We start from the raw sequence: 20,959 nt of genomic DNA on the forward strand, positions 1-20,959 counted from the left end.
GGGACTCCAGAATAAAAAGTTGGGGTGAAAACCAAATGTGAGTCAATTTGTCTCAGGCTGCTGTGGTGTGGGAAAACTTAAGCTACACATGCAAAAATCTCTCTGTAACAAATTATTTCTTTGATTCTTCCTTCTCTTCAAAATGCTGAATGATTTTTCTTTTTTCCCCTCAATATTAAACCCCTATATTTCCTGCTTTGCTTCTTCAAACCCCTCACTATCCACAAAACCTTGCTGTTGGCTTCAGTGCTCACCACTGACTAGATGTGACTGTAGCCCCTCAGATTCCACTCTCCCATCACAATCAATTGATATGTTCATTTTTTTTGAAAGTATTTTTTCTGTGTTTTTCAGATTAGATAATTTCTATTGTTCTTCCTTTAAGTTTGCTAAATCCTCCCTCCATTCTTTTCTTGCATACATTGGTTATTTTATTTTTCATTTATTAAGTCTCCATTTGGTTCTTTTTATATTTTCTGTATTTTTATTGAGACTTCCTGTCTTTCCATTTGTTTCTGGGGGGGCGGGGGGGGGCAGTGTCTTCCTTAATTCTTGAAACACGGTTTTAGAAGCAGTTTTTAGGTCTAAACCACTCAGGCACCCCAGCCAATTTTATTTATATTGCATTTAATTCTTTATCACTCCTCAGACAGTTATGCTTACATGATCTTTGGGCCCACCCACCAGACCAATTCTCAAACACAGAATCTCTCCATTACCTCTCTTGCCTCTGGAGCACTATAGATCTATCTTGTCTCAAATCCACATTACAGAAACTTTAACAGCCCGAATAGAGTGATGTACACAATCCTTACTGTGTTCATATTATGTCTTTTGTCATTCAAAATTATGTAATCTTAAGCCGTTTTCATTTAACTCAGGAACAAGATCAGAGAGGCTATTAATGTTATGAGCTAATAACGATTCAGAGGCTCTAATGAATACAGTAAGATGAAAAGATGAGAAAATAAAATACTGAGTGTAAATATTGGAAAACAAATTTTCTTTTGTGATGAACATGACTGCATTTCAGGAAGACCCAAGAAATTATAGCAAGAAAAAGCAGTGAAAGGGAATTTAAAGGAAGGGAGAAGAAATGTGTGGGAAATATCAGAAAGGGAGACAGAACATAAAGACTCCTAACTCTGGGAAACGAACTAGGGGTGGTGGAAGGGGAGGAGGGTGGGGGGTGGGGATGAATGGGTGACAGGCACTGAGCAGGACACTTGACGGAATGAGCACTGGGTGTTATTCTGTATGTTGGTAAATTGAACACCAATAAAAAATTAATTCATTAAAAAAATAAAATTAAAAAGAGAATGTGGTAAGATGACTAGGTATAGGAAAATATTTTTTAAAAATAGATTTTTCTACCCCTGGAAATAGAAAAAAATATTCCATTCACAAAAGCAGCAAAAAAATATAATATACTTAGGAAGAAATCCTACTCCTTGGACTCTTATTCCAAGGACTGGCAAACTGGGGCTGGCAGGCCAATCTGTTCTGTGGTCTGGTTTTCTATGGCTTTGGACTGAGAGCTAAGAATGTTTTTTTTTAATTTTTATAGGACTCTGAAAAAGAAGAAGAAGAATATGCAACAAAGACCTTATGAAGCCCACAAAGCCTAAAATATTTACTATCTGGTCCTTTACAGGTAAAGTTTCTTTAGAAGTAGAAGCACCAGTATATAAAGATACATGTGCATACTGCAGCATATTTGATGTGTCAGAAAAATGGAAATAAAGCAAATACTTGTCAGCTGGAAAATGATGGAATATATTACACTACAACCATTCCATAGAATATTATGCAGCCGTTAAAAGGAATATGATATAGCCATATATGAAATTTATATAAATGAAATTCATGATGCAGTGAAAAGCAGGATATAGAGAAATTGTGCATGTTTATTTTGATCTTTTTTATTATTTTTTTTTGCAAGACAAGCAACCCAATCCCCCATATAAGTAAGTGAATGTTAATATAGTTATGTTAACATGGAGAAAGAATCTGAATGTTAGATTAAGGGGCATGAGCATTTTTGTAGGCCTCAGAGGTTTATGAGTGGGAGTGAGGAGGAGAGAGATAGGCTGGAGCTGTGGTTTAGGGATATGAATCTTTATAATGCAATCTTTACTACTTATTACCTGGAATTCTAATATAACGGTGGCCAACTTCCAATTGGCAGACTATTGCCAAACCTGCTATTTTCCTTACCACCAAACAGTCCCCCAGTGGATTTCTTGTTTAGAATCAGCGCCCATGGATTGTTCTTTAGCATTTGAACAGCTTTGTGGCTTTGGCAGCAGTCTGACTCAACCCTGACTCTGAACTCCTTCCTCTGTTGCAATCCATCCTCCCCCTCCTAAGTGACAAAAGCAGAAAGGTATTGCCATTACTGTCTTGTTGAGGACTGCCTGCTTAGGGAGTCCCCATCACACACTGATTAGTGCCTGTTAGGCCAAATGCCTCTCCAATTCAGCTCTGCCCCCATAGAGATGGTTTATGGCCTCCCAGGTGTTAGACCCCTTTTTGCATACGACACTGCCTCTGTCATGGGAGCTAATAAAGGTTTTGTTCTAGTTATCTTACTGGGAGTAAAGTATAGCTAAACCCTTCATGCCTCATCTCCATGACATATTTTGTCCATTTTTACGATACTGGGTATTTACTTCTGCAGGAGTATATCTTTTCATAACTTTCAAATATAGACCTGCTCTTGCTTTAGGTTATTGCTATAGGTGAAAAATAAACTATATGTCTTTGATATCCTTTGTCTATTAAGTTGACTTGGTACATTACCCATCTCTGGAGTCACTCCTTAACTGTGCTTTTGTCTTCCAACATAAGGGAGTACCCAAGGACCCTGCATTCTAATTATTTATTAGGAGGTTTTCTGGACATCATCATCTCACCATATGTTAATAAGTTGTTTTGCAAAATACAATGAAATTTTTAAAATATTCAGGCATCGTTAAAGATAACTTCAATGAAGAATAATTTAATAAAATCAGTCTTCGTTCACCTCATTACAAAGCTTATGTCTTCAGCAATAAAATCACCAGACTTGTGGTCTGGTAAAAGGTCTAATATTCTGTAGGCAGAAGTCATGTCCTCATGTAGTGTCCAGGGGCTATAAGACAAATGATCTGAAATTGTCATATCCAGTTTTGGCCCATATGTGTTTTGGTGAGTTACCCTGGATTATCTTCTTTGGGGGCAGTGCAATGGGGAGGCAGGGTGACAGATAGCCAGATGACAGCCTATGTATGGTGAGGCAGGGTGGATAACTCCCAGTTATAGACAGCTTCCAATAAAGAAGAGAGGACAAACCAGTCTTATCTGAGGCAATTTTTAAAACTTAAGGAAAAGCAACTGTCCTAGAGTTCTTCCAAAAATCTTAAGAGAAAATTAAAACAAATGGCAGACTGGAAGAAAACATCTGCTACAGACTCCATAGACAAAGGCCCAATATCCAGAGGACACAAAGAGTTCCTACAAATCAAAAAGAGCAATTCAACCAGCCAATGGGCAGAAGATATGAGACACATGAAAAAGCATTCAATTCCACCAGCTGTCAGGGAAATGCAAATTAAGACAATAATAAAATACCATTTTTTGCTCTCCAACTGGCAAAACCTAAAATGACTGATATTATCATGGATAAGCAATGGGGCAGAGGAATGGGTACTGTCACACACTGATGGGCATACAAACTAATGAAACCCTTTTGGGAAGGCAACTGGGAGTCCTCATTAAAATTAAAAATATACATCCACTGTTGTTTTCCCCAATTCTTCTTTGAGGGATCTAACTCAAAGAAACACTCACATTTGTACACAAAAATGCATGCATTGCTTGTGACAGAAAGAAATTGGGAAAAAAGTGAAATGGCTGTTACAAAAGAGTAGTTAAATAAATGATAGTTTATTCGTATTTATAAGTAGCCCCATCAAAAATGGTGAGCAGTAGACCCACACTCACTGTTATATGAGAAAAGCAAGGTGCAGAGTAACATGTACATTATGGCCTCATTTATGCAACAAAACAGGGTATCTTCATATGTGTCTGCTGACTGGCTGTGTGTGTGTGTGTGTGCGCGTGTGTGTTTGTGTGTGTATGTAGTATCTATCTATCTATCATCTATCTATCTATCTATCTATCATCTATCTATCATCTATCTATCTATCTATCTATCTATCATCTATCTATCTATCATCTATATAAAAATGCACAAAAGAGGATGGAAGAACACGCATCAAATTGTTGGAAGTGGTTACCCCTCTCTGGGGAGGGAGAATAGTTGGTATTGTGGAGAAGAAATTAAGAGGGATGTCAGATTTTGATATGTATCTTCATGTAGTTTTTGAACATTCTACAGCGAAACTGCACCCATGAATCACATGTACAATTAAAAAGAGTCAGAAACTAAGTCTCCAAAGAATTTACAACTTTCTAACTGCATATCAGGGGAGAGAGCCTGGAAGGTAGGCCTGCCCTCCCTTGGCTAGCTTAGCCCTTCTCTACCTCGTGCCAATCTCTCTGTCTCCTTCCTTTATTATACTGCTGGAAGGAAAGAGGGGGTAAAGGCTTCCTTCACTGGTTCCTTTTCCTTCTTTTTATCATCAACTTGAACTCAGAGAGAACATGTGCCCTTCCTGGGTACTGATACAACAGGAGCCTAACAACTTCGTTCGTAGTTGAGTTGTGAATTTTCCTGCCATCCAAGGGCATTGACCTTGGAGCCCAACAGAAACTGGTTCCAGATCTGGCTCTATCCCTGACTAAGCAATGCATTAATTAGCATGTTTAACCTCCCTGGCTCCAGCTTCTTCATCTTTATTAAATAATAGGTTAATACTTGTATGTCTATCAAAGTTAGTTCTTATGATTAACATGGTGGGGACTCCACCTCTTTGATTCTTGGTAGCCCAAATTCTGTGCTTGGACCCTCAATGGCTGGCCTTGAGCTACTCTGTTTACTTCCAGTCCTTTCAGGCAACCCCAATCTGTCCAAACATTGATACCAAACTTCAGGGAATCCCACTGGCACTCCGGCTCACCCTGCCTGGGGCTGCCCTTCCAGTGTGCTCAGGCAGGTGCCCAGAGTCCTGTTGTTACTATTTTCTCCACACCAACTGCTGGGGCTGGGTTTTTGTTCAGGATATGCTTGACTGGTGATGCAGCCTGAGTATGCTCAGGAGCATCTCTGCTTTTTAAATTTTGTTCAAGAGCTGACATCTACCTGCTGGAAGGGGAGTGCTGAGTCTCTGTGGATGGATAAATGTCTTTGCATGGTATCTGATCCCCTCCTCTACAGGTCTGGGCTTTAACTAGCACATCTTGGCATGGAGCAGCTGCACATGCGTATTTTTAGTCTGGCTTAGGTAAGTTGCAGTGCAGACTGTGTGTTAGGGGGTGGGGCTGGTCCACAGGGTCAGGTTACTCTAAGAAGCCAACAGCAAACCCAAGCTATCTCCACCTTGAACAGAATGACCACTGTAGGGGAGGGACAGTCCCACCCTTGTGTGCCCTCTGATTTTGAAAGCTCTTGCTGGTTTTCGGCAGGGAGCTCATCAGTGATTTCAGGGTGGCTGGCAGTAGACACAATAAATCCTCTGCTAGTTTCAGCTCTTCTCTGTACAGCATAATTGACAAAGACCCTACCTACTTCTAAGCCAGGTTTAATTATTCCTCCTGTTTAATTGATATAAGATAATGAAATTCACTTTCTCTCCTTAGAGGTGAAACAACACGGTACCATCTATCTTTCTCTGGCAAATCATTACAGTGACCCAGCTGGTTCTGGGTTTGAAGACAGCCTCCTTCAAAGAGCCTAGATAGATGTCCACTGATAGATGAATGGATAAATAAGATGCGATATGCAGACACACACACACACGCACTCGTGCCCATACACACAGTGGAATATTATTCAGCCATCAAAAAGAATAAAATCTTGCCATATGCAATGATGTGGATGGAAGCAGAGGGTATTATGCTAAGTGAAATAAGCAGTCAGAGAAAGACAAATACCATATAATTTCACTCATATGTAGAATTTAAGAAACAAAGCAGATGAACATAGGGGAAGGGAAGGAAAAGGAAAATGAGATGAAAACAGAGAGGGGGATAGATCTATAGACACTGAACTTCAGGGAACAATTTGGGGTTTGCTGGAGGGGATGTGGGGGGGGAAGGGCAATGGGGTGATGGGCATTAAGGAGGACACTTGAAGTAATGAGCACTGGGCATTATATGCAACTGATGAATCACTATATTCACCCTTGAAACAATACATTAAATGTAACTAAATTGAATTTAAGTAAAAAGTTTTAAAAAAGCCTCCTATTCACAGAGTGTGGAAAGGACCCTCAGCCTGCAGAGATTACCCTCTTACAGATACATGCCTGTCATTCCCCATCCGTGACCTTCCTGGTTTACATAAAAGTTGGCACTCTTCTGCAGGGTTACTCAGATATCCAGATAATCATATATGCTGGCAAAGTCACTTTTGAAATACTTGTATGAAAATTATCATGTCAAGGATGTACATCACTGCTCTGATGAGATTAGATGCATCAGCTGCCTTCTGAAAGTCTGAAATGACTCTCGTATGAGGGGAAGAAATTTTATTTTAAGGCATTTCATTAAACCAAATAGGTGTTGGGAAGATTGGTTCTTTGCAAAAGATTCTACTCAGGGCCTCAGCTGATGCCATATTCCACAATAAAGCCTAAATGAGTTGAGTGGGAAAAATAGACAATAAAAAACTAAAGAAAATTTAGAAAGCCTTAAACAAATACTCAGCAATGAACAACCCATCATTATTATTGTTCCAATGACCCTTTCTAAGCACAAAAGCAATAAAGGAAGTCATAAAAGAAAAGATCAATGGATTTGACTATATAAAAATAACAAAATAGAACCCTATATATTATAATGCACTTTACAAAGATTAGTCACTAGTACTGTTGGCAAAACACAGGCGAAATGGTGTGCTGCTTCCTTTAGACCGTGGAAATGAAGGAATTGCTAGAACTTTATAAGAGTTGAATGAGCAAAAATCATTAGAGCTCTCTGTAAGCTAAAGCCAAGAGGATACAGGATGTCAATCGCTGCCCCAGCAATACCCATTATTCTTTTAAAAGGCAAACCTCCCCTGCTGTCGAGGTGGCCTCTTTCTGAAAAATGAGACCACTTTTCCTCCCCGGCTGCCTGGACCAGGAGTGGGTTTCTGACCTCAACACAGTTTTAAGCTGGCCAGCAGCTGCTGTCCTCGAGGCCCAGAAAGAATAGAGTGGGTCACTCAAGTTCTCTCTCTCATAACTCTGAGCGAAGAAATAAGCAAATGATTAGCTCATTAACCTTGGGGATAGAGTGTTAAAGGAGGCTCTCAGGTATAGCTGGGGCAGAGTAAAGGCAGAGGCAAAGGCCTACGGTCAGCAGGAGTAACAGGATGCAGGAGCAAGCATGCATAGAGGTGGCAGGAGGCTCTGAGGGAGGCGTGGGGAAGGTGCACTGGGCTCCAGAGCTACACTGGTTCCTGCCACCCTCTGGTCCTGGCTCTGGTTTCCATTTCAGCTTGCAGGGGTCTCAGACCTTACTACTGTATATTGATGAAATTCTTGCATCCTAAGCCTGAGCTAGCTCAACTGGGTTTCTATTTCTGAAAATTGAAAGAGCCAAACTAAAAGTGATTGTTTCTGTGATCCAAAGCCCAATTCAGAGTGATATGAACTTCATCCTTGAGAGGCAGGAATGGGCAATAATTACAGTAAGTAGAAACCCTAATGAATGGTGTTTATGTTTTCTGGAGAACAGGTTCTTATGCACAGAAGGGGCTGGTTGGCCTGGAGACTGACTCTAATTGCTGTCAGGGGCATTTGCTCTTCTGGGCAGTAGACGCCCTGTGAGCCTTCACCACCACTGTGAGACCCTGTCTCTCAAAGCCCTTGTCTTTGTTTTGATTCTCTTTGTGTCTAGGGCTGTCTATTTGCCAGCCTTCCAACAATGAATCTACTTTGTTTTCTAAGAGAAGATGCCCCATATGGAGGTAGTTTAAGTCTATAAAGGAACATCCTCCATGGTAAATTTAAAACTTGCTTCTCCAGTTTACAGTGAGTTTGACTGGTATGGCTCTCCTGAATCCACCCAGACAAGGCCAGATCCCAGACCCTGGTTCGTACGCTAAGGTAGGACTTCGGGAAAGCAGCCATCCATCTTCGTTGGCTGTCATTCCAAGCAGATCATGGCTTTCTTTTTTATACACGACAATTATTAGTGTTCCCTCTTGTCAGTTAATATACTCTACAGCCCTCTGGCTTGCTCAGATCATTTTTGTTTGTTTGATCTCTAAACTATGACAGCAGAGCACTCAATCAACTCTGTGAAGACATCAGTCATGCTGGTTATAGGCTGTCACTCATATAACTGCATGTCTTGGAGTTTCAGCATTATAGATTGTTACAGAAGGGACCTCAAGAAATCAGCTTTGCCTTTTTTGTTTCTACATGCCCTGAGTCCTCTCAGAAAGATGTCTATCTATCCTGCTTTTAAAGATTCTTAGAATCTCTAACCATTTCATTACCTTTTGGACACAATATCTTTTCATGTGATTAACTGTATTTGCAATACAACTGAAAATTACTTTATCTTTTTTTTAAGAAAAGATTTTATTTATTTATTCATGAGAGACACACAGAGAGAGGCAGAGACACAGGCAGAGGGAGAAGCAGGCTCCCTGCAGGGAGCCCAATGTGGGACTTGATCCAGGACCCCAGGATCACACCCTGCGTCAAAGGCAGATGCTCAATCACTGAGCCATCCAGGTGTCCCACTTTCTCCTTTTTGAAACTCTTTAAAGATGGAATTACAATTTGTTGGTCCCTCTGTATGACATTAAGTCATATACTGTCAGCTCACTTCAGACTATATTCCTTGGGCAGAAACCAGTGTCATGCAGCAGGCTCATTTGCTCATGAAGGATTTTTTTCTCTAGCAAGTTAAAGTTGTTGCACCACCAAGAAAAAGTCACCACATAGAAAGCTTGTGGAGCTGAGCCTAGTCGGCCGTAGAGCAGCACAGGACTGTACACATTCCCCTTCTCCCTGCATTCCTTCTCCGGGTAGGGGGTGGTCAGTGCTCTTTCATAGAAGAAAGGGCTTCTTTCTTATCATGTGCCTCTTCTCATCTTTGTGCATGTCCTTCACGTTTCCACACTTCAGTGCCTCAGCTCTTCCTTATGCCCTCTTCTCTCACAAAGCCTCAAATTGGAAAAGAAATCTGATGTTTTAGATAGCGTCTCCCCATGTAGGAGGAATGTAACATTTCCTTCTACTTATATCACTGTTTTTATTAGGATTGTAATTGGTTCTGTTAGAGCTCTAGTTATGAAGTTACATAGGTTTTGAGAGGTCATCCCAATCTCAACTTTCTCACAAGTCTGATTATTTTTTAGCATGTAATTCTGCACTTCGGTCATTACAGCAGAAGCACTGATACTTAAAACCGATTTTTATATTTCCCATGCACAAGCTCTCTGTTTTATAGGATAAATTAACTGTTATCTTTTCTCATAGGATCTACAATTCATTCCTTTATAGATGACTTTGTTTCTTTTTTTTTTTTAAAGATTTTATTTATTTATTCATGAGAGCATGAGAGACACAGAGAGAGGCAGAGACATAGGCAGAGCGAGAAGCAGGCTCCTGCGGGGAACCTGATGTGCGACTCGATCCCAGGACCTCGGGATCACGACCTGAGCCGAAGGCAGATGCTCAACCACTGAGCCACCCAGATGCTCCTGACTTTCTGTTTCAAACCACAGAAAAATTTCTGAAAGGTCTGCAGGGAACTTGCTTGTTCTGTGTCCAGCATTTCTTCCTTTGGAGAAAGATAACTCTTCAATTCCTTACAAATCTTGTTCAGTTTACGTGGTTCAGGCAGGTTAAGCTGCTGCCTGAGGAATGGGCACAGCCTTTAGGCTCAGCCAATCAAAGTATTTCATTCCCCTTGGATGGAGGGATTGCTTTAGAGATGGACACATGACCTAAGCCAGGCTAAGCAACCTCCCTCCAGGGACTTTTTGCCAACATTGCCGGGAAAGATCACATTTACTGGAATTATGAATTCCAATACCATGTAAATCGAGAACTTTCAGAGGTACCTTGTCACTAGATGGGGTGAGGCCATCAGGGAACTTAGTCAAATAGCCCTGAGAGATGGAAGGTAGGGGGAGGGGGAGGAGGAAAAGGAGGAAGAGGAAGAGGAGGAGGGAGAGAAGGGTACATGCAAAGCCAATTGTACTCCTTGGACCTGCAGGTTACACAAGATAGTAAATTTCCTTCTACACTTATAGCCAAACTTAGTTTTGAGAATATAGTATTTTTCCACTTGAAGGTAACACATTTCTGTCTTGTGGTCACTAATGACTTCTACGCTTGCCTTTAATCAGGGTTTCTCTAGTGCTTACTGGAGCCTGTTTGCATGAAGCGTAAGTACTTCATGACATCCATTCCTACTAAACCTCATAGAAGTTAATGCTTTGAACTCTCTCATGTTTTCTGAAGCATCACTAAACCCATTCCATTGGAATTGTATGGAGCCTGAAAATACAACCCCACTATTCTATTTTCTAAACCAAGGAAGATGATGGTTGAAACCCATGTGTGGCACTGAATCCTACCAGGGCTACTGCAAATCCATAGCATATCTTTCTGCAAACCAGAAAAAGTCATCCCTTTCTAAGGACACATGCAGCCCTGAGCTGATGCATATGGAAATGAGAGCAAGAGCAGGCTGGGTTTCAGGCCCCACTGTCCCCTGCAATTGAGCCCCAATAGGCACAAGGTGACCTGTCATTAGTCATGTGACAAAGACTCTTTTCATCCTCTTGGGCTGTGTGTGCATGAGCTAGGGTGTAGTTTGAGCCTTTTGCTGGGCACAACAGATAAAGGCTAAAGATTCACAAGACTTGAGGGACAGCTGAGTAAAATCTTAAACTCAGAAGACAATGTCAAAGTCAGATAAATCTGAATTTATGGAGATCATAAACTGTATTGAAAAGTTTTGGAGTTGGGCAGAAATGGAATTTAATTTCAACTTGGTCACATAGAGGGAACCTCACTAAAACTGCATTTTTTTAAATCTGCAAAATAATGATGATTCCCTATTTCATAGAATCTAGATTATGTTCAATGTTAAGACTAATTTTCATTCCAGAGGTTCGTAAAGTGTGAAAAAATGGCCAAATGTATCTTGATTTCAGAAGTGTGAAGACTAAAAATCATGATCTAGAATCTATGACACGGGGTAATAACCCTGCCTCCCTGCCCCCTGTACCCGTCATGGCTCTTCTTTGCAAGGATTAAATGAGATAGCATATGTCAAGTTCTCGACACAGCACAGTCAGTGCTCAGTACGTGGCGGAAGATGTCGTTGGGGTGGCTGTTACTTGGAGATAGTGCCAAAGAGTAACAAAAGAATATACTTAATTCAGGTTTTCATAATCTAGTGAAATTACCTGGATTTTCATCTTTCCCTTACTCCCAGATAAGCTACTAGAAGCCAACATGCACGAACAGGTCCAGAAGCAAAGCTTAAGGGAAGACACCAGTACAGAAAAGGCACCCTACTGAAAATTGTCCTATTTATCCCGTTGATGGAGACCTGGATCTGAGAAATGATTTCTCAACACCCAAATGTTTAAGAGAAATATTTTATTAAAGAGTGTTTTTCAAAGCGGGGGGGTTGGGGTCCTTTGAATTTAGAGTAGGAGAAAGAAACCTTTCAGAGTGTTTTGTTCGCTTTCTAGTGTTTTCTTTTCCCCTTTACCTCCTGCTAACAGCTACTTCCATTACCTTTCCTGTGGTTTTTTAATTGATCACTGATTGGCCCACTAGTGAAAATCCTTCTGTGCAGCATGTTGTGAGGTTAGTTTTCATTTAGGCCTGGAGGGGTCGGTGGAAGATGAAGAGTTAAGCTCTGTCCCTTGCCTCCAGAGCAGCCAGTTCTGGGACAGATCTAGGAGGGGACCTTATGCCAAAGGACAGCCCCTCATTGTTCCTTGTTGCCAAAGACAATGCTGCCAGTAGTAGAACACTCACATAGAAGAACGAATGCCGGAATTCTAGTAAGTGAAAAATGGCCTGGTTGATGCCACTGCTTTTAACTAGGTCTAATTCTTTTCCCCTAGTTTGGGCTCAATGGCATTTTTAGAGATATGATGAATGGAAGCAGGGTATGTGTGAATGTGTTAAATACACAGCCCATGTGATGAAAAGCAGTCTAACACTCTTGTGTACGGGACACATACATACAGTGAAAACAGCTTTCCTACAGAAACAAAAGACTACTTTTTTTTTGAGGGGGGAGATTTTAAATTGACTATTTCTTCCATTTCTGATTTCAATGGATTTGAAATCAGAATTGATGTAAATGGTGTACAGAGAAGGACGGAAAAGGCAGCAAGAGTTTATCTACCTAGTTTGGGTTGGCTTGTTACAAGAAATGGAAATAATATGGAAGTTTTGGTTGACTTATTATGTCATGTAAAATTAGGTATGATGTGGTTATAAGTGAGTTGTTAGTCTTTAGGAATTTTTGAGGATGAAACTCAAGTGACAGTCCTAGATCACAATGTCAGAGAAAACGAATTACCCAGGAAGGGACCTGAACTTAAATCACATGGGCTGGTTGATCTGTAGTTCACAAGTACAGTTTTAATTTCCTCTCTGCAGGCCAATTCCATGTGCACTTCACAGCATCCCATTCCTGCCTCGGGGTACAGAGGCAGGATGTGGCACAGTTTGGGAGCGGAGCTGAGTCACAATCCCACACATGTGATGGTACATCTTTGCCAAGCTCCCACCTCCTGACTCTTGGATTCACTAAGTCTAAGATTTCAGTCACTAGGGACTGAAAATTCCACTTCATTTAATTTCTCCCTAGGAAAAATTGCACTTAGAAAGGTCACAAGTCTCCTGAAAGCAGTTTCCTTCAAGATTGCCTTGGAAATTTTAAATTTAAATGTGTGTACAAGTTCCACCTTGTACTTTCTTCATCTCAGCCTTGTGTTGGACATGCAGTGGTGATGGGCTACTTCCTGGGGCCAAGCACCATGACAGCTTGTTCAGTAAGGAGGCCGTCTCAGTGATCCAACTCAACCAGGCCCCCTGGGATCAAAAATACATTTAGAAGATGGGTGGCCAGGGGATGGATCTTAGTCTGCTCTTTGCATAAAGTAAAGGAAGAGGGATATTGGCTTTATTAGCACCACTAAACTTAACTACTTTTTTGGTAGTAGTGAATGCTTGAATCTCAACATTGGTATGAGGTCTGCTTGTTATGATCTAGAAAAAACAAAGGTTTACTCGCCCAGGGTTTCTGCTAGCAAATCTGGACTCTGTGTGTCTAGATCATTCTCTCCAAGAGACCAATTATAGCTCTCACGCACTCAGACCCTGGCTCTTTGGGCAGGGCAGCCGTAGAGCCACAGGGTAGCTTCTGACTTGCCTCCTCCTGAGAACGTGGCAAACTGGATCCATGAACATATGATATTGCACCCAAACTATGGAGAATTAGGAACTATCTGTGACAACAACCTGTACTCAGAGTGAAAACATGATTTACTATAGGCCATTGGTCTCTTTCATCATGAGTCTATTTCATTAGTGTTGGAATGAATAATTTTACTTTGGTTGAGAGAGTTATATATTTTTCAAGAGAAAAACTTAAAATTACTTTTTGGGGGAGAAGCTGTTTCTAAAAGCAGTTTCTTTTCCCTCTTATAAACAGACCTCCAGGGATAAAAACAGACCACTGGGTCCTTTGAGTCCCACAAGGCTGGCAAGTCGGCCCTGGACACAGTGAGGCCTCCATTCTTTCTCTGCCCTCCCTTCTTTCCAGGCCACCCAGCCAAGTGGGCCACCATGACCCTGGGCTGCTCCTTAGCCCTGAAGTCGTGGCACTACCGATGGGGCACTGACCTAGAACCAATTTCTTTATTGCTTTGGGTCACTGAACCCTCTGACAATCAGACAAACTTTGGATATTATCTCCAGAAAGATGTACACACCCTTAACATCCAGGGTTTTTTTCTTTTTTCCCATGTAGTTTTAGGGGTTTGGGAATCCAGGTCAAGAAAGGAGTTTGTAATCTTTGTGGGTTTTTTATTGTTTTTTGTTTTGTTTTGTTTTGTTTTGTTTTGTTTTTGCCAGGAATCCTTCTGGCAATCTGATGAAGCAATGAGCCTTGTCTCAGAATGATGATTTTTAGGGTGCACAGAATAAAAAGAAAAAAAACATTGGATTTTAAGAGAAATCAGTTATACTGAAATAGTTAACCAAATTTTAAAACTTTTTGAGATACAGAAACACCTATATGCTTTTATATAAATGCATTAAATAATAAGATCTCACAGTGAGTCTAATAACTATCATAATTTAGAAGTACTGACAAGTATAAAAGATACTTAATGATATCTGCCACAATGGGCTGTGAAATGAAAATGTCTGCAATTTCCAGGGGTGACAGGTGTTGCTAGTCCTACTGGGGTCACCTGCCTACATTTATCACTGAAGGTATGCTAAATTGCAGTTAGAGCTTGGTGAAAATAAAGGCTCATTTTCCCCCTATCTGAGTTCCTAGATCTTAGGTTAAGAACTCCTGGGACCAGAGGGATTCTGTGCATGGTGCTGGGCATGGCTCAGGGCCCGGCTGCCTCAGGCTGCAGAGGCGAATGTGAGACTCCTATTTAGAGACAGGGTGCCTGAAGCTGCTCTAATTTTCCACATTCTGTAGGAAAAGCCAAAGGGGACACTCACAGTGGCTTCTGTGCTGTCCTCACTTATGAGGGGAGGAGGGTGGGACAAGGGAATTGCGGGATGTCAGCTGTGAACAGGGAGGTAACTTCTGCCTTCAGAGCTGCCTCAGCCTGGGAGATAGGACCCTGGGTGCCTTCTAGCTTGGGAAGAAGGAAACATTTTCTTCTCACTTTGACAAAAATATGAAGCATACTTGTATTGAGTTTGCCTCCTGCCCTGGCCTCATCTTTCCAAGGACGCTCACCTAAGTGGCAGAGTCCTACTGGGCAGCCTACGCCCTGGGAAGGCACAGAGGCTCCTTTGCCTTCTCCTCCTCCCACTGGTTACCGAATGGTACTGAAAAATGTATGCCTGTGCCAGAAATGCTAAGTATAAACTTTGTGGGGTGGGGGATGTAAAAGTGTTTCATAGCACTCGAAAATATGAAACTCCACTGTAATCTTGCCATTATGACTAGTTGAGCTATGGTTGAGGAACACCGGAGGGAAAAGCAAAAGTTTCTCATTGGGATGCTAGAGCTCAGGCCTGCGTGAGGATGAAAAGTTCAAGTTCTAGACAAAAGAAAACACTTTTCCTGATGGATAGTAGGAGAGATGACAAACTTCCAAGGAAAGGCACTCACAAAGCAGCTTCCTTGGCAGGGACATCTTGAAACCCGGCTTCATGGTTATTTGGAGGGACATCATGACCTGATTTTCACCAGGAAAATGGTCTGTGAAAGAGGCTCAAAGAATATCATCTGCTTACCAATTTTGCTTCTTGTTTCATTTATACTTTCTCCTAGGGCCTTTGCTTCAGAAAATCTATGGGGGGGCGGGGGGAAGAAGAAGAGAATTTAATGTTTTCTGTTCATCCCAAATTAGTCTTTAAAAATAATAGAGATTATAATCTCTATTATAGAATAATAATAATTCCTGAGAACTCTCTAAGAAAATTTAAAACTTTATGGAAACACATAAAAGAAAATCTAAATAAATGACATGTATTAGGCTTAAAAATAGAGATAAAATTTGTATTAATTACTGCTATCATGAATTTTTACTTCTCTATCCAGCACAGAATATTCATTCTCATATTCTATAATTTAGTACTTATAATTTTGAGTGTTTTATCATGCAAGGGTAAGACTTTTGTACTTTGCTGTGCTCTATTAATCATAGCACCTAGATCCTACAGTTATAGTCGAGAATGCATGCCTACTATAACTTAAGTAACATTTTTTTTTCCCCTGATTATAAAGTAATAGGTCAGAGGGTAGCAAACTGTGGCTGGTCTTCGAAACACATTCAGGCCACCACCTACTTCTGTAAATGAAGTCGTACGGGAACACAGCCACCGTGATTCATTTATACATTGTCTATGGCTGCTTTCAGATTGCATTGGCAGTGGTGAGTAGATGTGACAAAGACTGTGTGGCCTGCGAAGCTGAAAATATTTACTATCTGGTCCTTTACAGAAAAAGGTTGCTGATTCCTCTTGTTTATGATGTTAAATCACATTTTGAAAATATGAAAGCAGAAAAAAAAAATCCTTAATAATCCTCCCCAGAAACTAGCACATTTTGAGCTCCATCCAGTCTTTTTTTTCTGTGCAGTTTTTATAGTTAAGATCATACCATGCATACAATTTTCTGTTTGATTATCTTTCACTTAGCAGTATTAATCCTTTCTCCTGCCATTAGAAACTTGTCCATCGTCTTTGATGGCTATCTACTAGTCTGCCAGATGGTTGTGCTGGTGTCTTCTTAATGATTTCTATGTATTTTCCAACAAATATGACTGAGATGCTTGTTGAGAGCCCAACTTTGTGGTGATGAAGCGCTGCAGGATATGGCCTACATGAGAAACATGCATTCCAGTTCTCTATACACTGTGGGCCTTTAAGAAATGTCAGTCTTGGGACACCTGGGTGGCTCAGTGATTGAGTGTCTGCCTTCAGCTCAGGTTGTGATCCTGGGGTCTGGGATCGAGTCCTGCATTGGGATCCTTGCAGGGAGCCTTGCTTCTCTCTCTGCCTGTGTCTCTGCTTCTCTCTGTGTGTCTCTCATGAATAAATTATAAAATCTTAAAAAAAAAAAAAAAGAAATGTTAGTCTTTCCTTTCTCCTTTTTGCCATGGGATTTAAAGGGCAACCGAAAGGCTATGAAACAAACCCCTAATATGTGGCTATAGTATATCGTTATGCTACTGTGGATAGGCTAAGCCATTGGACTATGCCCAGGGAGGGGTGGGTCTGTCTGTTGAGTGGAGAGTAGTCAGGAAAGCTTCCTGTACAAGGTAGGATTGACCTGGTTTTTATGGATGCATAGGACGTGTTAAGAAAACTCTACCCACCATCACGCTTCATTAACTATCAACCCTGGGCCTATTTGATTTTAACGATCTCCTCTCTCCTCATTGTCTCTCCACCACCCAGACCTTTCTGGACCCCAGTAAATCCCAGGGATCACGTCATTTCATCTGTTGAGTTCTTTGGTTGTGTAGATTTTGTTAGAGGAGGTGGGACGAGGAGGGCATTCCAGGCAAGGGAAGGAGGTAAGCAGAGGCCCCAGTGCTGCGATGGCCGCGAGCTCGATGGAGGAGAAGTGTGAATGACGTCACTGCTATTTTCCGAGTCTGGCTGCTGGGCCTGTGACTGCAGACGGGAAGTTTCCAAGGAAGGGACTAAATTTCCTCTCAATGTTAGGTTTCTTGAGACTCCACCCCAGCTCCCTTATTAGGGTGTCTAGGCTCATGACAGATTTATGGAAGGTGCTCTCTTCCGCTAGGGCCTGTCACCTTCTGGAGAGACGTGCAGTCCCCTTTGATGCCGTTGAGCTTGAATTTGGTTCAGGGGACATTCATGGCAGCCACTGTGCTGGGCCCCGTGGGTTCACAGTGGCCTCTGCCTGCTGGGCAAGCGCACCTGAGGAGGGGTCCAGGCCACTCGGAAGAGGGGGGCTACTTTCATCCTGTAAGCTCTGCCAAGTGGCGGGCGGCCTAGGAATGCCCCAGCACCTCGGGCTCCACAGGGTTTGCCGACCCTTCACTGCCTCTTACTGCCTCTTCTAGCATTCACTCACCCATTCGGATTCTCGAGCATATGGGAGACACGAGGCTGCTGCGCTGCTGAAATTCCTGTCCATTCTGGAGGACACCAGAGTGGAGAAGAGACAGGGGGAAGGAAGGTGTGGGAGGCGTCCCAGCGTGCCCCTCCCCGCGCCCTCTCCGCGGGCAGGCCAGCGGCGGCCACCTTCGTCCTGGAGCCCTGGAGCGCTGGAGCGCACCGCCGAGGTTGCTGCTGAGCGCCCAGGTCCACCCCGCCCCGAGCCAGGCCTGGGAGCCAGGGAGGAAGCCGGAGCCGCGCCAGTCTCCTCCGCGGCCGGCCCTTGCTAAACCGAAGAGGTGCGGCCCGAGGGCTGCCCCGTCGGATGAGACCTTGTCCCCTGCGCTCTGCAGCTGTCACCCCAGGCCGGCACCCCCCCCCCCACGTGTCCCTGAGGTCTAGTTGTCAGGACAAACTCTGGACTAAGGGAGCCCAGCCCCGACGCGCAGAGGGGGAGAGCGCAGGGGAGGCAGGGGACATGAGGAAGAAGGGGACCCCGGCTTCCTGCAGGTTCTCCCTGCATACCTTCCCAGCCCCGGGCTCCCTCAGCCCCACGCCTTCCCCTTCCTCCAGCCCTGGACTAAGTTCTGATCATGAGGGGGCGCCTCCTGACTTCCTCCTGACCCGAAAGAGGCACCTTCCCTTTAATGATGTGGCTCAGGGAAGCAGCCTGGGCCCGAGGCAGTGCACCCACTGCTGGTGGGGAGGAGGCCTGGCCTGTGTCAGGGGGCGGACCTGGGGTAGGGCGGGGGGGGGGGGGGGGGGGGGGGGGGGAGCCTCCGTGACTCAGCCCATGAGCCCCAGGGTCTTCTCCTGGCGCCAAGGCATTCCTATCTGGGGGTCGACGGCCCTATGGCTCATTCTCGAAGGGCAGCGTTGCTGGGGGCAGTTCCAGTGTGGGGCTGGCAGGCTGCTCTGTTCACTGCACGAGAAAGTCCCTACCTCGGGGCAAATTGGGCTTGGAAGGGGAAGGAATGTAGCCCCGGGGCGCTCTTGCGCGGCCTGGCCTCCCGGGACACCCAGCCTGCCCGGATCCCACCGCAGCCACCGCGCGCCCAGGGCTGGCCACTGGCCCCAGAGCGCAGAGCCTCCTCCTGCTCCTGCTCGCGGGCGGCCGTCACCTCGGCCCTCTCGCCCGGCTGCTCCTTCTCAGCCTCCTCTCCTGCGGCCGTTCCTGAGATGCTGGGAGTTGTGGGGCTTTTGTGGCGACCCTCTCCCCAAGCTGCCTCTTCTCCCGGGCACTCCACCACGCCGGTGCCTTCACTTGTCATCCCCACCGACAGCTCCCGGATCTCCGGCGCAGTCCCGCTTTATTTCCTGACAAACACTTCTAAGGAACTGATTACCTCCCACCCCCAGAAACCCCTTCCCTTCCTCTTTCCTTTCTTCATCTCACTGCCAGGCACAGACACTCACCCACTCCAGCCGCCTGCACCCCTACTCTACTTCCTCCGCTAGCATCCTCACTCAAAACACCCACTCCCCATCCTCCCCCCTGTCCAGTCCTCCCTATCTCTCACAGCGTCCCACCCCGCTCCCTACCTACTCTCCCTACTCTCCCTGCCTGGGAGAAGGAGCAATCACCCCACCCCACTACCTCCAGGACACAAAGGCTTGGCTAGCAGGGCTTCCTGCATTCAGGCTGCCTGCCTTCGGGCCATTTCCCACACTTCTAGCCTGAGCAAGCCTTCCTAAATGCAAACCTGATCTCATTATTCTCCTGCTTAAACTCTTCAAGAGCTCCCCAGTGACCACAGGACAAAAACCCACATTCCTTAACAGGGCTAACCAAACTCTCATGCTCTGGCTGGTGTGGACTTCAGCAGGATTTCCTCTCACATCCCCCTGCCTTTCCAGGCTGGCCTCCCTTCCATCAAGTGTCACACCAGCTGACTTCAGGGCTGCTCCCTTTGCTTGGAACGTCTTTCTTTCTTTGGCTTCTTTCTTTCTTCTTTTCTTTTCTTTCTCTTTCTTTTCTTTCTTTCTTTCTTTCTTTCTTTCTTTCTTTCTTTCTTTCTTTCTTTCTTTCTTTCTTTCTTCTTTCTTTCTTTCTTTCTTTCTTTCTTTCTTTCTTTCTTCTTTCTTTCTTTCTTTCTTTCTTTCTTTCTTTCTTTCTCTTTCATCTTTTTAAAGTTTTTATTTATTTACTCATGACACACACACACACACACACACACACACACACACACACAGAGAGGCAGAGACACAGGCAGAGGAAGAAGCAGGCTTCATGCGGGGAGCCCAATCCCGGGTCTCCAGGATCACGCCCTGGGCAGAAGGCACGCACTAAACCACTGAGCCACCCGGGGATCCCCTATTTGGCTCATTTCTACCCAGCCCTGTGGTTTCAGCAGAGATGTTTTTCCCTCTACACAGCTTTCCAGGGCCTCATAGGTCTACAAGGAGTCACAGTGGTCCTCAGCACCCTGACCTTCTGTCATCACAGGCCTTTATGCGGGAATTGCCTGCTGACTTGCTTTGTCCCCTTTCTCAATATTGTAAGCACCCTGAAGACAGCAACCACATTTGCTTAATTCACACTTGCATCCCTGGGGCTTAGACTGGGGGCACACACTTAATGAGCATTCTATACCTATCTCAGCATAGGAGCAGCAGGATGTGAGCCAGCACGTCACACAGGCACTGTGTGCAGCGACATGGACTCAAATGCCCAGCTGGATCTGAGAGTCCTTGTTGTAAGATTAGGATGAGCTGTCTCTCAGGGTTGGGTTGATGTGGGAAGTACATGCATACAAATGTCCTTCGTAACTGGATCAAGACCACTGCCTGGCAGGGCAGGGACCCCGCTGTGTGAAGAACTGTGAGGTGGGCAACCACAGACAGTAATGATGGGTGTCATCTGCTGATCCTTTCAGCAAACCAGAAGGTCAGAGGAGGGATCCTTCCAAGTCCATGGTCAAGGACATACCCAGGACAGTTGCTGAGTTCCTCAACTTCAGGGGGAATGAAAAGGATGGAGGTTGAGGTAGGATCTCATGTACCTTCCAAGACCAGCTCCGGGGAGAATCCCAGGCTGCCCTTGGTATGTG

At 44.0% G+C, this 20,959-nt stretch overlaps 1 protein-coding gene across 9 annotated transcripts in view; it reads right to left on the reverse strand.

Annotated features, from left to right (window-relative positions):
* The window catches only part of KIF6 (kinesin family member 6), a 373,943-nt gene that overhangs the window by 68,904 nt on the left and 284,080 nt on the right, over positions 1 to 20,959 (reverse strand). For all 9 annotated transcript variants that reach the window (XR_011996134.1, XM_072731591.1, XM_072731605.1 and 6 more), the window contains one exon: positions 15,573 to 15,628. Coding sequence is in view for 8 of the 9 variants with exons in the window: in XM_072731591.1 (XP_072587692.1) it covers positions 15,573 to 15,628 (56 nt within the window). In the remaining variant the exon portion in view is untranslated. The remainder of the gene's footprint in view (positions 1 to 15,572; positions 15,629 to 20,959) is intronic.

This window comes from Vulpes vulpes, chromosome 1, assembly GCF_048418805.1.
Source record: "Vulpes vulpes isolate BD-2025 chromosome 1, VulVul3, whole genome shotgun sequence".
Lineage (NCBI taxonomy): Eukaryota > Metazoa > Chordata > Mammalia > Carnivora > Canidae > Vulpes > Vulpes vulpes.